The following is a 16,965-nucleotide window of genomic DNA, read 5'->3' on the forward strand; positions in this document are numbered from 1 at the left end:
ATGGAGTTTGTACATTCTCCCTGTGACCATGTGGGTTTTCTCCGGGAGCTCCGGTTTACACCCACGCTCCAAAGACGTACAGGTTTGTAAGTTAATTGGCTTGGTAAAGTTGTGTCTAGTGTGTGCAAGATAGTGCTTGTGTATGGGGTGATCCATGATTGGCGTGGACTCGGTGGGCCGAAGAGTCTGTTTCCATGCTCTATCTCTAAACTGAAATAAACGAAACTAAAATCTTTCTATTTAGCTGCTTGTTTATTATTGAATTCCAGCATTTAAAGTGAATTTTCTTTTAATTTAAATCCATTTTTATTTAGTTTTCCATTCTGGTGAATACTGAGGAGAGTGCTTCTGTATTTCAGATCCTTATCAGATTCTAGGACCAACTAGCAGTCGTTTAGCCAATCCAGGTAAGATTCTGAATCGATCAGAGGGACTCCCGTTACCAAAAATAGGCATGATTGTACGCTCTGTGTACTGAAATTATGTGTAAAAAATCAGTTTAGTAATTTCATTACTGGGTGGCACAGCGGTAGGGTAGCTGCCTTACAGTGCCAAAGACCAGGTTTCCATCCTGACCATGGGTGCTGTCTGTACGGAGTTTGTGCGTTCTCCCCTTGACCTGCGTGAGATCTTCGGTTTCCTCCCACACTCCAAACTCGTACAGGTTTGTAGGTTAATTGGCTCAGTATAATCGTAACTTGTCCCTGGTGTGTGTAGGATAGTGTTAGTGTGTGGTTGGCACAATCTCAATGGGCTGAAGGGCCTGTTTCCTCACTGCATCTCTTAACTAAACTAAACTAAACTAAACTACTGGAGCAAACACTGTTCCATGTCTAAAAAGGCATTGGCTGGCCTATTTGCTATTGTTGTCAAAATAATCAGCAGAATATTCCAAAGCACTGGACAATTTGGAATAATAATTTTGGAATAATAATTCCCAGTCCTCTTTAGATGCGCTTTGTAGAGTAATGTCGAAAATATTTATGGAATATGGTTATGGGGAAGTTTCATAACAGCAAACTGAAAACTGTTTTGCAAACTGAAAAGGCATTTGTTTCAAAATTTGTCCAGTCCTTGCAGCATGTAATTCCAGCCTTGGTGCATTATATTACCATGCGATGCAGTGTCATATATTAGTTTAGTTTAGAGACACAGCGTGGAAACAGGCCCTTCAGCCCACCGAGTCCACACCGACCAGCGATCCCCGCACATTAACACTACAATTGAAGTTTATACCAAGTTAATTAACCTACAAACCTGCACGTCTTTGGAGTGTGGGGGGAAATCGAAGACCTCGTAGAAAACCCACGTGGTCACGGGGAGAACGTACAAGCTCTGTACAGGCAGCACCTGTAGTCGGGATCGAACCCGGGTCTCCGGTGCTGTAAGAGGTGTAAGGCAGCAATTCTACCGCTGCGCCACAGTGCTGCCTATTCCATTACACGAGATGCTGTAGTACAGGAGAGGTGTTATGGCTCATAATGTCCGTGTTGGATCTTTGAATGACGTTCTCCATTTGTTCCATGTGCTCTTTCCGTTAGCTCTGCAGTTTTTATCCTTTTCAAATAATGTCGGCGTGGACTGGTTGGGCCGGACAGGCCTGTTTCCATGCTGTAGTTGTTATATGTTATGTTATATGTTATATAAAACATTTCCTTTTGAAAATTACAACTAGATCTAATTCCATTATTCTTTTATAATCTGTAGTTCAGATTAACAAGAATCACTGCTTTAAAAGATGATTTTCTACATCTTCTACATCTTATTTTCCAGCAGAATAATGAAGTGCCTGGATAGAGTGGATGAGGAGAGGTGTTTCCACTAGTGGGAGAGTAGGACCAGAGGCCATAGTCTCACAATTAAAGGATGTTCCTTTCGGAAGGAGATGAGGTGGAATTTCTTTAGTCAGAGGGTGGTGAATCTGTGGAATTCCTTGCCACAGAAGGCTGTGGAGGCCGTCAATGGATATTTTTAAGGCAGAGGCAGATAGATTCTTGATTAGTACAGGTGTCTGGGGTTACGGGGAGAAGGCAGGAGAATGGAGTTGAGAGGGGAAGATAGATCAGCCAAGATAGATCTTTGAGAGTGGGGAAGATTCCAACAAGGGGACATAGCTTCAGAATTGAGGGACAAAAGTTTAGGGGTAACATGAGGGGTAACTTCTTTACTCAGAGGGTGGTGACTGTATGGAATGGGCTTCCGGTGGAAGTGGTGGAGGCAGGCTCGATTTTATTATTTAAGAGTAAATTGGATAGGTATATGGATAAGAGGGGATTAGAGGGTTATGGTCTGAGTGCAGGTAGATGAGACTAGGTCAGGGAGAGTGGTCGGCATGGACTGGTAGGGCCGAACGGGCCTGTTTCCGTGCTGTAGTTGTTATATGGTTATATGGTTATATGGTTATATGATTGAATGGCAGAGTAGACTTGATGGGCCGAATGGCCTAATTCTGCTCCTATCACTTATGACCTTATGAATTTACACTCTGGTTCTATTGATAGTTACCTAAGCTGGGTCATATGGTTATTAGTGTGCTGTAAATGGTGACAATTTTTTTTCTAATAGGTTTAGCTATTGATGCAAATCATATCATATCATATCATATCATATATATACAGCCGGAAACAGGCCTTTTCGGCCCTCCAAGTCCGTGCCGCCCAGCGATCCCCGTACATTAACACTATCCTATACCCACTAGGGACAATTTTTTTTTTTACATTTACCCAGCCAATTAACCTACATACCTGTACGTCTTTGGAGTGTGGGAGGAAACCGAAGATCTCGGAGAAAACCCACGCAGGTCACGGGGAGAACGTACAAACTCCTTACAGTGCAGCACCCGTAGTCAGGATCGAACCTGAGTCTCCAGCGCTGCATTCGCTGTAAAGCAGCAACTCTACCGCTGCGCTACCGTGCCCATCCATGCGCTATCCATGTGCCCATCCAAAAGCTTGTAAAGCCACTATCATATTTGCCTCAATCACCAACCCTAGCAGTGCATTCCAGGCACTTACCACCCTCTGTGTAAAAGTTGCCCTGTGCATCTCTTTTAAACTTTGCCCCTCTCGCCTGAAGCTATGCCCTCTGGTATTTGTTTTTTCCATCCTGGGAAACAGTTTCTGACTGTCTACCCCATCTACGCCTCTCATCATGTTAAATACTTTATATATCAGGTCTCCTCACAACCACCGGCATTCCAGTTAAATCAATTCAAGTGTGTCCAATCTCTCCCTGTAGCTAATACCCCCAAACCCAGACAACGTTCTGTAAACCTCCTCTGCACATTTTCCAAAGCCTTTATATTCTTCCTGTAATGGGGTGACAAGAAATGCATGTGATATTCCAAACCTGGCCGAACCAAAGTCCTATGAATCCGCATCATGACATCCTGACTCTTGTGCTCCATGCCTTGACCTATGAAGGCATGCCGACTGTATGACTTCTTTAAGCTCTATCCCCTACTCTCAATTCCTCCGTCTACGCCGCATCTGCGCCCGGGATGAGGTGTTTCACACTAGGGCATCAGAGATGTCCTCATTCTTCAGGAAACGGGGCTTCCCCTCTTTTATTATAGATGAGGCTCTCACTAGAGTCTCTTCTATATCCCGCAGCTCCGCTCTTGCTCCCCCTCTCCCCATTCGTAACAAGGACAGAGTCCCCCTTGTCCTCACCTTCCACCCCATCAGCCGTCATATACAACAAATTACGCTCCAACATTTCCGTCACCTCCAACGGGACCCCACCACTGGCCACATCTTCCCATCCCCTCCCCTTTCTGCATTCCGCAGAGACCGCTTCCTCCGTAACTCCCTGGTCCACTCGTCCCTTCCCACCCAAACCAACCCTTCCCCAGGTACTTTCCCCTGCAACCGCAGGACATGCAACACCTGTCCCTTTACCTCCCCCCTCGACTCCATCCAAGGACCTAAACAGTCTTTCCAGGTGAGGCAGAGGTTCACCTGCACCTCCTCCAACCTCATCTATTGTATCTGCAGTTCCAGATGTCAACTTCTCTACATCGGCGAGACCATACGCAGACTCGGCGATCGTTTCGCTGAACACCTTTGCTCAGTCCACCTTACCAACCTGATCTCCCGGTGGCTCAGCACTTCAACTCCCCCTCCCACTCCCAATCTGACCTTTCTGTCATGGGCCTCCTCCATTGTCATAGTGAGGCCCAGTGCAAATTGGAGGAACAGCACCTCATATTTCCTTGGGCAGTTTACACCCCAGTGGTATGAACATTGACTTCTCTAACTTCAGATAGCTCCTCTGTCCCTCTCTTTCCCCTCCCCCTTCCCTGTTCTCCTGCTGTCTTCCTGTCTCCAACTACATCCTATCTTTGTCTCGCCCCCTCCCCGACATCAGTCTGAAGAAGGGTCTCGACCCGAAACGTCACCCATTCCTTCTCTCCTGAGATGCTGCCTCTCCCGCTGAGTTACTCCAGCATTTTGTGTCTCCCTTCGTATGACTCCTTTACCTCTCCTCTTCAAATCCCTTCATGCCTCAACCCAACTTCAAAACCCCCCAAAGGCTCTGCGTGGTCCATTTGTAACCTCTCCTGGACCTCTGATGTTCTTTGCTCCATCTATATTTTGAAGCACCTGCACTCTATGTATCTCAACCTCTATTCCCTCTTTTTAGGAAGGTCCTAAAACCCATCTCTATAACCAAACCCCCCCTGTCGGTTTTGTTGTTTTAATTGTTCCTGTGCAGAATTTTAGAATTTTTCTTTGATACAAAAGACAATATTTAATGATAAGTGGTGGTTTATATTTGGCACAAGTTGATAAGTGCCGTATTGTAGAATCCCACAAGTTTATACTATCTTGCAGTATTTTAGTCTGTTTGATATTTATGTATTGTATGTAAGTATAGAGTATGTACCATGCTATAGGATACTAGACCAAGTGGACCCGTTGGGCCCAATCCTCTCCTGCATTAGTGCAGCACTCTCCCCTCCCTCCTCCCCCCCCCCTCCCCTCCCCTCCCTCCTCCCCTCCCCCTCCCCTCCCTCCTCCCCTCCCCCTCCCCCTCCCTCCTCCCCTCCCCCTCCCCTCCTTTTAAACTTAAAAATGTGAATAACTTTTAAAATATAACACCGATTTCAATAAAACTACTTGTATTATCACTAAAGTGACATCGGTGAGTAAGGTGGGCCTAAAATTGTTGCGCTATCGTGTTCCGTTTTGGCTGAAGTTCAGTCACAAACAAGATAACAAACGAGAGTTTTAGTGTATAGATTGCAGCTTGATAATTCATGAAAGATTTTTAAAGAGGTTCAGTTTAATATCTTGTGAAACTGTGCTTTAGTAAAGGGGCAGTAAGTTATGCTTCAGTAGTGAGTTATGGGATGTGAAAATATAATGTTTATTGCATTGTGATGCTGTCACTAAAAGCATTGCAATTTATTGCATTATGGTACAATATTTTTAGTGCTGCACAACTTATCAGATATGGCATAACATACAAGGATTTGATACATACTTCTGTTAGTTTAGTTTATTGTCACATGTACCGAGGTACAGTGAAAAGCTTTTAGACAATAGACAATAGGTGCAGGAGTAGGCCATTCGGCCCTTCGAGCCAGCACCGCCATTCAATGTGATCATGCCTGATCATTCTCAATCAGTATCCTTAAGAGCTCTATTTAGCTCTCTCTTGAATGCATTCAGAGATTTGGCCTCTGTTGCATGCTAACTAGTCAGCAGAAAGACAATGCATGATTACAATCGAGTCATTTACATGCTGCAGATTATTACTCTGCAATAAGGTATTTCAGTATATAGCTGTTCATTATTATTCTGCAGTACGTATTGTAGATTAATAATGAAAATGTGGTTCAGTATTGACCGTGGTTTGGTTTATGAGTGTTTTAGCAGATCCATTTCCGTGCAGTATTGTAATGACATTAGCCACCTTTGGTCTAAGAGAATCATCCTAGGCTCCAGTGAGCTATTAAAGATACAGGCAAAGTGTTCACACAGTACCAGTCTCATCTCCCCAATGTGAAAGATACATCCTCTGGATGCGCTGGGACGCATCCACCATGATGTGACCTGGGTGTAATGTCCTCAGTAAGACCCTGTTGTGGCTAGCACAATGAATATACGCCCGACATCTTTTATGAAGATTTTATTACTGATCCTTCACCAGGAAACTTCTAGAAGGTCATCTGACCTCAGTCACAAGGCACAAGCCCATGGGCCCGCTTCTGCTCTTGGCCTCAAGGGGGCACTGGCATTTACATTACATATACATCACACTGGGGTCATGGGGTGTTTCGGGTCTCACAACATCAGACACCCTCGCCCAGGCGACCCAACCGGGGGTGATCAGGCCCCGACTTGCATCCCAGCAGCAACCGCCCACGGATCAGCCCTCTTAATAACTACTCTGCAGGGGTTGGGTGACTCTGGTGCGTGGAGGGGCTGGGCTCTGTGGGGTGAGTCCTGTCCGGGCTCCTCCTGCGTCTCACCAGGTTCCAGGCCTGTGCTCTGCACCTCTTTCTCCTTCTCCGAGCATTTCATTCTTTCCCGATGGCACAAGGCCTTTCCGTAGCTTATTGGGTTTCTTCCTCACGAAAGACACAGACTGGGGTGCCAACCCATCCTGTCCCGGGTGCCGTCTTTCCATGCCGTCAACTGTCTCTCCAGTATAAGAAAATAATTGCAGATGCTGGTACAAATCGAAGGTATTTATTCAGAAAATGCTGGAGTAACTCAGCAGGTCAGGCAGCATCTCGGGAGAGAAGGAATGGGTGACGTTTCGGGTCGAGACCCTTCTTCAGGGACTTACATATGTGGAAAGACTGGATAGACTGGGCTTGTACTCGCTGGAATTTAGAAGACTGAGGGGGGATCTTATAGAAACATATAACATTCTTAAGGGGTTGGAGAGGCTAGGTGCGGGAAGATTGTTCCCGATGTTGGGGGAGTCCAGAACCAGGGGTCACAGCTTAAGGATAAGGGGGAAGTCTTTTAAGACCGAGATGAGAAAACATTTCTTCACACAGAGAGTGGTGAGTCTGTGGAATTCTCTGCCACAGAAGGTAGTTGAGGCCAGTTCATTGGCTATATTTAAGAGGGAGTTAGATGTGGCCCTTTTTGCTAAAGGGACCAGGGGGTAGGAGAGAAGGCAGGTACAGGCTACTGAGCTGGATGATCAGCCATGATCATATTGAATGGCGGTGCAGGCTCGAAGGGCCGAATGGCCTACTTCTGCACCTATTTTCTATGTTTCTATGTTTCTATGTCACCCATTCCTTCTCTCCCGAGATGCTGCCTGACCTGCTGAGTTACTCCAGCATTTTGTGAATAAACAGTCCCTCCAGTAGTCACCAAACTATTCTTGGTTGTCACCCAAGGAACCATAGGTGGATGTCAACTGGACCGGCACCCATGTCTGTCGTACGGTTCCTAATATTACCACAGTGTTGGTACAAGTATTTCACTGTGGGTGAGTGGAACACAACAAGGCACAGTATTTTAGTGCTGCTTATTTTGGAGCACAGTACCGTAGCCCAGTGAAGTTTATTACAATGTGGTACAACTTTTGTGTATGGTTTGACTTATCACAGCATGGTAGAGCATTTTTGTGTTTCTGTGATGAGAGTGGTTTCGAGTATTTTAGATTGTTAAAGTTTATTACATTATGGAAAATAATTTGACTATGATATTTATAACCGTGTCGAAGAACATTTGAGTCCAGGTCAGTTTATTGCACCATGATTCTATTTTAGTGAGCCATTAATCACAGGGTGGTGCATATTTTTGGTGCTGCAGTTACTGGAATGCTCCAGCATTTTAATGTGTGGCAGATTAACAAAGTGTTGGATATTGTTTTGTTGAGGTCCAGTTGAGTATTGGGTGGCACATTCCACTGGGTGGTAGGTTATTTTACTGTGCAGTTCATTACAGAGTTGGCAGTGATTTATTGTGGTCCAGTTTATTACTGCACTGCACAGAATTTTACTTCACAGGATGAAGTAATATTTTAAAGTGCAGTTCATTCCAGGGTGACGCAGTAGGCATTTGTGATTCCATTGATCATTGGGTGGCACCTAAATCTATATACTAAAACTCTCATTTGTTTGTTTGTTTGTGACTGAACTTCAGCCAAAACAGTACAAGATAGCGCGACATTTATAGGCCCACATTATTCACTGTCGTCACTTTAATGGTAAAAATGGTAGTTTTATTGAAATTGGTGTTATATTTTTAAAGTTATTCACATTTTAAAGTTTTTAAAAACCAGGGCATGTGCAGTTGGGGCTGGTCCTTACGTAAGATGGCCGCCGGGTGACTGCGCGTGCACAGTTGGGGGGAGGGTCGTCATTTTCGTTCAGGTCCCACTTCCCGCGAGACTCCCGTTTGGTTCCGCGGCCCAAGTGGGGGGAGCGTCACTGCCGCCGCCGTTCCCGCTCCCAACCCCAGGCGTCTCCACTGTTGCTAGGCCCCAGAGCCCCGCTGATCCATCGTGCCGTTGCCGCTGCTTCTCCTTCCCGCTCTAAACCCGGGGCGTCTCCATCATGGCTGCCGCTCCTCCTGCTGCCGCTCTAAACCCCGGGCGTCTCCATCGCTGCCGTCGCCACTGAGACCCGGAGCCCCCGACCAGCCATCACCGCGGCCGCGCCGCACTCTCTCTAAACCCCGGGCGTCTCCATCATGGCCGCCGCTGCTCCCGCTGCCGCTCTGAACCCCGGGCGTCTCCATCGCTGCCGTTGCCACTGAGCCTCCAGCTCCGTTCAGCATCGCCGCTGCTGCTGCCGCTCTCAGCCGTGGGCGTCTACTTCACCGCCAAGCCCCAGAGCCGCCGCCGAGCAGTTAAAGGTCAGACTAATTAAACCAAGCGGACCCGCTGGGCCCAAACTCCTCCCGCATTCGTGCAGCGCCCGATCCCCCTCTCCCCTCCCCCTCCTCTCTCCCCCCTCCCCCTCCTCTCTCCCCCCTCATCTCCCCCCTCCCCCCTCCCCCCTCTCCTCCCCTCTCCCCCCCTCCCCCCTCTCCCCCTCTCTCCCCTCTCCCCTCCTCTCCCCTCCTCTCCCCCCCCTCTCCCCCCCTCTCCCCCCCTCGCCCCCCCTCTCCCCCCCTCTCCCCCCCTCTCCCCTCCACTCCCCTTCTCTCCCCATCTCTCCCCATCTCTCCACCCTCCCCCCTCTCCCCACTCTCCCCCCTCTCCACCCTCCCCCCTCTCCCCTATCCCCCCCTCTCCCCCACCTCTCCCGCCACCTCTTCCCCCTCCCCCTCCCCTCTCCCCACCTCTCCCCTCCCCTCCCTTCTCCCCCCCTCCTCTTTTTTGTAAAAAGTATTTCTGTTCAATAACCTTTCTATAAATACCAGAATATACTCATGATAGGCCTGACATTGTACATGTAGTCCAAGATACCCATCGAACTGACCGATAATACAATGTGCACCATGGAGAAGAACTCCAACATGGTTCATTTGATCAGGAGTGTGAGACTAATTGTTTGGGATGAGTGCCCGTTGTTTAGGAGGGAGAGCTTTGAAGTGGTGGACAGAACTCTTCGAGAGAACGATGAGCCTTTTGACGGCATTCTTACCTTTTGTTGTGGCGATTTTCGACAACTACTTCCTGTTGTGAAAAGGGGAAATGATGCTGATGTTGAAAATTCCTGCATCAAGAAATCCTATTAACATTCAAATTGTCATGTTTTGTTATTCACATTTTAAACTTTAATAAATCCCTTTTCCACTTGCTGTGCCCGTCAGCCACCCATGCGCAGTAATACCTCCATGTTCCACGTCACCATGGAAACCCGACGGGCGGGAATGGCGGCGCCGCCGGAGAGCCCCTAAGAATGGAGGGGGGGGAGATAAGGGGGGATGGAGTGGGTGACTGGGGGTTGAAGGGGAAGGGGGAGTGGGTGGGGAAGAAGGTGGGTTGAGGGGATGGAGTGAGGGAGGGGGAGGGGAGGGTGCTAGACCAATGCAGAAAAAACACCATTAAAAAAAAATTTTTTAAGCCATTTATTTTAAAGAGAAAAGTGTGATTTTTTTCCCCCCACACATCACAATGGCAACGCAATGAGTTGTGGGCCCAGTCTAGTAACTGTTAAAACACAAAGAACGTGCTACAACACCAGGATAAGCGCTCAAACAAGAAAACCAAGCCCAACAGCGGTCACAGGGAGAATGTAAGGCAGCAACTCCACTGCAGCACCCACCCCCCACACCACATCTTCACCATATGTCAATGCCAAGAGGAATGCAGGGACCGGCATTTACTCCCTGCGTGATCTTCTTTGGTCTAACACAAGCCTTTGAATCTGGTAGGACTGAGCACCCTTTACAAATTTGGCTGAGCATAATCAGTTTTTTCCAGTTTAATAGTTCCGCTTATTTGAGAGATCCAGCGAGGAAATAGGCCCCCGCGGCCCACTGAGTCCACATAGTAGTTCCATCCTACACACTAAGGACAATTTACAGAGGGCAATTAACCTACACACCTTCATGTCTTTGGAATGTGTGCATGATGGCCTGAGCCATGCTCTATGGAATCACAGGGAAAAGGTAACTATATTTGTGCTGGGCATTTAGAGCTGTTTGATGCACTTTACTTCATCAGAGACAATGCATTTGCGGATGTTGTAATCCAGTATTGTGTGGAATATTTTATTGCAGATCATTTTAAGAAAATGTTAATATATATATATATATATAAAATAAATTGCAATCTGTTATAGTGCAGTATAAGTTGTTAAGTGATGTTCCTTATTTCTCTGTGCTACGGTATATTGGTGCACAATTTATCACAGTAAGGCACCTATCTCCACAAAAGCAAATACCACTGATTCTGGATATCCAAAATAAACCTGGAAGAGCTGGAAATAGTCAGCAGGTCAGGCAGCATCTGTGAAGAGAAAAGTAATTGGTCGGCACATTGACACAGTGGTAGAGCTGCTTTTAGGTTCATTGGCCCTCTGTAAAATTGATGCTCATGGCTGAGAAAGGGCTGATAGCATGGAACTAGTGTGAATGGGTGAACGACGGTCGGCATGGGCTTGGTGGGCCGAAGGGCCTGATTACATGCTGCACCATTCCATCAACAAGCATTTCAGTTCAATAATATTCCCTGTGTGGGATAAATATTTAGCTTAAGGAGGATGCTTATTTGAAACTGGAAATATTTCCCTGTGTAAATGACATAAATGCCAACCCGTTCAGGAACTGTGTGCATTTTTCCACAGAATGAAGTCACTGTTGAATATTTGTTGGTGATTCCAAGATTATTCTTGATATTCAGCCAAAGTTTCTATTTATAGCAGTTTCCTTATTCATATATATATATATATATATATATATAATATATATATATATTTAGATTGATATTATCCAACATATAATATCACACACACACACAAACACACACACACACACACACACACACACACACACACACACACACACACACACACACACACACACACACACACACACACACACACACACACACACACATATATATTATATAATGTCTCGATCCGAAACGTTACCCATTCCTTCTCTCCAGAGATGCTGTCTGTCCCACTGAGTTACTCCAGCATTTAGTGTGTGTGTAAATATATATATATATGGATATATAGATATAGACAATATAGTCTATATATATATATAGACAAAATTGACGTGACGTTTCGGATCGAGACCCTTCTTCAGACTCTTCCTCATCCTATATATACATATAGGTTATTTCCAGGTTATTTCCATATATATATATATATATATGTATATGTATGTATGTATATATATATATATATATATATATATTAATAACCTGGCACAGGGAGTCCTCCTCGCTAATGAGGAAGACAATCAAAGGAAGACAATAGGGCAACACAGTGTCACAGCGACAGATTTGCTGCCTTGCAGTACTAGAGACCTGGGGTTGATCCTGACTACGGGTGCTGTCTGTACGTTGTTTGTACGTTCTCCCCGTGACCTGCGTGGGTTTGCTCCGGGTGCTCCGATTTCCTCCCACACTCCAAAGACTTGCAGGTTTGTAGGTTAATTGGCTTCTGTAAATTGTAAATTGTCCCTGGTGTGTGGGGTAATGTTAGAAGATAGGGTGATCGCTGGTTGGCGCGGACTCGGTGGTTCCACGCTGAAGTTATTGAAGAGATGGTTTAAACTGCCGATGATAACACTGCGCAGCCAGTTAATAAAACTAAGGTTTGATAGAGAACCAAAAGAGTGCAGATGGTGGAACCTGGAGCAAAAAACAAACTCCTAGAGGAACCCAATGGGCTGAACAGTGGCTGTAGAGAAAAAGGAATAGTCAACATTTCATTTAGTTTTTAGTGAATACCCTCCTCCCCAGCAACTGGCCTATTTCCATCTCCTTTATTCTCATTCCTTATCTGCCTCTATCTGTCAGAGGCCACATATCTGAGAGAGGATGTGCTGGATTTGGAGATCCAAGGAATGATTGAGTTGACGAATGAGGGCTGTTTGATGGCGCTGGACCTGTACTCGCTGTAGTTTAGAAGGATGAGGGGGATCTCAATGAAAACTACTGAATAATTAAAGACCTGGATAGTGTGCACATGGAGAGGGTCTTTCCGGTAGTGGGAAAATCTGGGACCAGAGGGCACAGCTCAAAATAAAAATACGTACCTGTAGAAAGGAAGAATTTCTTTAGCCAGAGAATGGTGTATCTATGGAGATAGACACAAAATGCTGGAGTAACTCAGCGGGTCAGGCAGCATCTCAGGAGAGAAGAAATAGGTGACGCTTCGGGTCGAGACCCTTCTTCCGACTACCTATGGAATCTATGGAATTCATTGCCACAAATGGTGGTGGAGATCAAGTCACTGGGTATTTTTAAAGCGGAGATTAATAGCGTTCTTGGTTCATAAGAGTGTCAAAGGTTATAGTGAGAAGGCAGGAGAATGGGGTCGAGAGGAAAAATAGATCAGCCTTGATCAAATGGCGGAGCAGACTTGATGGGCTGAATGGCCTGATTCTGCTCTTTCATCAGATGATCACCCAGCACCTGGTTGAACAGCACCTGTTCTTTCCCAAATATACATACCCTGCATACACTGTGGCTCCAAAGTGCACTGCTACAAATACCTCATTATACTTGCATTATACCGCAAATAATCCTAAATGCATGAGGGGCACCAGCAGGAAGTACAGGACCTGAAGTCACATAGGAATGGCATTGATTCCAAATTCCCTTTAACTTGGAGAGGGAACATTGCCTTTCTTTCAACACCATTGCCTTATTGTCAAATTTCCTTGTGCGTTATAGAATTAGAGAATTTTTTGCTTGTTGAAGCATTGGTTTGTGAAACGATATTGTGTGTGATTGCAGTCCCGTAATTAATGTCTACGGTGCGCTACAATGCTGAGAACTGTATTCTGCTGTCTCTATCTTCCCCTTTGCTCTATCTATTGTACTTGAGTTTGACGTGAGTGTGTCTATGTATGGTACATGTATCTGATCTGTTGAGATAGCATGTAAAGCAAAGCTTTTCGCTGTACCTCGGTCGGTACACATGATAGTGATACAAGTAACGTCAGCGCGTGCTTTCTTTGTCTCCAGGGAGTGGGCAGATACAGCTTTGGCAGTTCCTGCTGGAGTTGCTGTCCGACAGTTCGAACGCCAGTTGTATCACCTGGGAAGGAACCAACGGTGAATTCAAGATGACGGACCCGGACGAAGTGGCCCGACGATGGGGAGAGAGGAAAAGCAAACCCAACATGAACTACGACAAGCTGAGCAGAGCTCTGCGCTACTACTACGACAAGAACATTATGACCAAGGTTCACGGCAAACGCTACGCCTACAAGTTTGACTTTCACGGCATTGCACAGGCTCTGCAACCACATCCGACCGAGTCCTCGATGTACAAGTATCCCTCAGACCTGACTTACATGCCCTCCTACCACGCGCACCAGCAGAAGATGAACTTTGTGTCTCCTCATCCCTCCTCTATGCCAGTCACCTCGTCCAGCTTCTTTGGAGCAACCTCACCATACTGGAGCTCTCCCACAGCGGGCATCTACCCCAATCCCAACGTACCCCGGCATCCGAACACGCACGTCCCCTCCCACCTGGGCAGCTATTACTAACGACGACTCTTGATCCTTCTGCTCGCCAGCCTATGTAGATCCATGCCCAATCCATGCCCAATTTTCAGAACCCTGGACTCTCAGGAACGTTTACCTGGCTGTGGAACATGAATGAATGCTGGGCCTGCTACTAAACTGGATCTCTGTCTATTCCTGCATCACCAGCCAGCGATGGGCTATTTGCCATCTCCAAAAAAAAAAATCACCAGTTGTTAATTTGCTGCCTGGATGTCAACATTGATAACATTTTTAAACCTTTACACATTTGTGAATATAAAAACCACCCTGGCCAAAGTTATATCACCCTCCAAGATGCTTTCTACATTTGCACCATTTAAGGGCTTTGGACGAAGAGTTGACCTTGGCGATCAAAAGTTGTTGTTTCTTCAATCAACTAGCAAATCTGGATTATTAACCAGACCTACAATGTAACTGCAGTCTTAAGTAACCATGGATCTGCCAACGGATTCCTAGTTGGATGTTCAGGTGCACATAGTTATCAGATGCAGGTGCTGTTGGACCTGGATATTCCACAGCGCTCGATTTCACTGATGAAGCTTTGTTCTAGTGAGGACCTCTTTTGAAAGGAGACACGCCCTGAGTGGAATGAACTGTAAGTGTTGCATGTGTGTGGGTGTTTCAGACACGCAGGACAATGCTGAGACATGAGGAAGATTGCTACAATGAGCTGTGTTTTGTCCTTGGGAATACAAGAGCTAATTAGATTACACAGGATACACGAACGCTGTGCGTTTGTAAGAGTTTGGTGTTGGATCAACCATGCATCCTCGTATAAAGCAAGTTACTGTATAAGTTATGCAGATGATAATGATTCCTTTATGCTACAGTATTACACGAGTTGACCTCGGGTCACAGATGCAGTTTTGCTATCAAGTTCATTTTGACGAAATATAGTCATTGTGTAGCCTGTCGATCTTATCTGTACATATGGGCTCAGCCTTTTTACTGAGTAAAGGGACACATAGGATAGAAATTGTGGAGAAGACTTTATTCTTACAAAGTATTGCTAATGACAGAAGCACTGATATAGCTATTTTCTATAACTTGTGAATAGCTGGAAGCAATGTATTCCTTAATCCTTAGTGCTTTTGAACTCTTTATGTAGCATTTTAAATAATCACTGACACTATTTTCCCATTAAAATGGGGCACCACCTACTATATATGCAATTAGTTTTTAATGATAATTATGTACCTTTGCAAATAATCCCTTGCAGCATATTGTATTAAACCAAGACACGTATACAAGGGCGACTTCTGATTTAAGACCAACTGCCATGAACTATTGCCTTAGGCAGATGGTTGTTACGACACACATGTATCTTTATGTGAAGAGAACTGTGTACTATTGATGCCACAGCATGTATGATGGTTTCTTACACTATGCAAACATGTTCAATAAACAATGGCATCAGGAAGTGCCTTACAAAGCCGTGCCATGTACAAGCGTTACTGATGTGACTTCTGAGCAAACTAAACCTGTTTCCGAAAGTTAAATGCGAGGATTGTCCCCATCAGTGAGGATGAATGGGGATCCAGCGATGGTCTTTTTTCCTTCTGGTGGTTTCCCTGCTCTTCTCTACATTTTTAGGCACTATTCCTATAACCTAAGCTGAGGTGACCTTGGATAAGTAGAGAGAGAGAGAGAGAGAGAGAGAGAGAGAGAGAGACAGACAGAGAGAGAGAGAGGGACAGAGAGAGAGAGAGACACACAGAGAGAGAGAGAGAGAGAGAGAGACAGTGAGAGAGACAGAGAGAGAGACAGAGAGAGAGAGAGAGAGAGAGAGAGAGAGAGAGAGAGAGAGAGAGAGAGAGACAAGAGAGAGAGAGAGAGAGAGAGAGATGAGAGAGAGAGAGAGAGAGAGAGAGAGAGAGAGAGAGAGAGAGAGAGAGAGAGAGAGAGAGAGAGAGAGAGAGACAAAGCGAGAGGCAGATAGAGAGAGAGACAGAGAGAGAGAGACAAAGAGAGAGGGACAGAGTGACAGAGAGAGAGAGACAGGGAGAGAGACAGAGAGAGGCAGAGAGAGAGTCATACAGCGTGGAAACAGGCCCTTCGGTCTAACTTGCCCAGCGGTGGTAGAGTTACTGCCTACAGCACCAGAGACCCGGTTTCCATCCTGACTGCGGGTGCTATCTGTATGGAGTTTTTAAATTCCCCCTGTGATCTGCATGTGTTTTCCCCTGTGATCTCCGGTTTCCTCCCACACTCCCAAGACATGCAGGTTTTAATGGTTGAATTGGTGGTGGTAAAAGTTGTAAATTGTCCCTAGTGTGTGTGTGGTGTTAATGTGCGGGGATCGCTGGTCGGCGCGGGACTCGGTGGGCCGAAGGGCCTGTTTCCGCGCTGTATCTCTAAACTAAACTACACTAGTCCCCACCTGCCTGCATTTGCCCCATATCCCTCTAAACCTATTTGTCAGATCCTCGTCTTGATCTGAACTATAATAAACACAAATATAATATAAGGACAATGATCACAGAACGTTTTGTTTTATTCGTCTCTATTCCTTTACATCCGGGTCCACATGCGTCCTCTGACCTTTCTGGCTTTTCGTAGCACGTAATAACATTTAATGTCCGTTACCATGACACTTTTTAATCCATATACCTGTCTAAATGTTTCTTCAATGGTGCGATAGTCCCCTGCCTCAACTACCTCCACTGGCAGCTTGTTCCATACACCCACCACCCTTTGTGTAAAAAAATAATTACCCCTCAGATTCCTATTAAATCTTTCCCCCCTGACCTTAAACCTATGGCGTTTTGGACAATGGGACACTGAGTAAGAACACACTTGAAAACAATGTACTCAAGGTGTTCCTTGCTAATCCGCGTGAATTATT

At 45.8% G+C, this 16,965-nt stretch overlaps 1 protein-coding gene across 3 annotated transcripts in view; it reads left to right on the forward strand.

The window, feature by feature from the left end:
* Nucleotides 1-15,549, forward strand: part of fli1 (Fli-1 proto-oncogene, ETS transcription factor) — a 69,584-nt gene extending 54,035 nt beyond the window's left edge. For all 3 annotated transcript variants that reach the window (XM_078426670.1, XM_078426668.1, XM_078426669.1), the window contains 2 exons: nucleotides 360-407; nucleotides 13,573-15,549. In XM_078426670.1, the coding sequence (XP_078282796.1) occupies nucleotides 360-407; nucleotides 13,573-14,102 (578 nt within the window). In that variant the 3' untranslated portion in view covers nucleotides 14,103-15,549. The remainder of the gene's footprint in view (nucleotides 1-359; nucleotides 408-13,572) is intronic.
* The last annotated feature ends 1,416 nt before the right edge of the window (nucleotides 15,550-16,965 follow it).

Source organism: Rhinoraja longicauda, chromosome 32, assembly GCF_053455715.1.
Source record: "Rhinoraja longicauda isolate Sanriku21f chromosome 32, sRhiLon1.1, whole genome shotgun sequence".
Classification (NCBI taxonomy): Eukaryota; Metazoa; Chordata; class Chondrichthyes; order Rajiformes; family Arhynchobatidae; genus Rhinoraja; species Rhinoraja longicauda.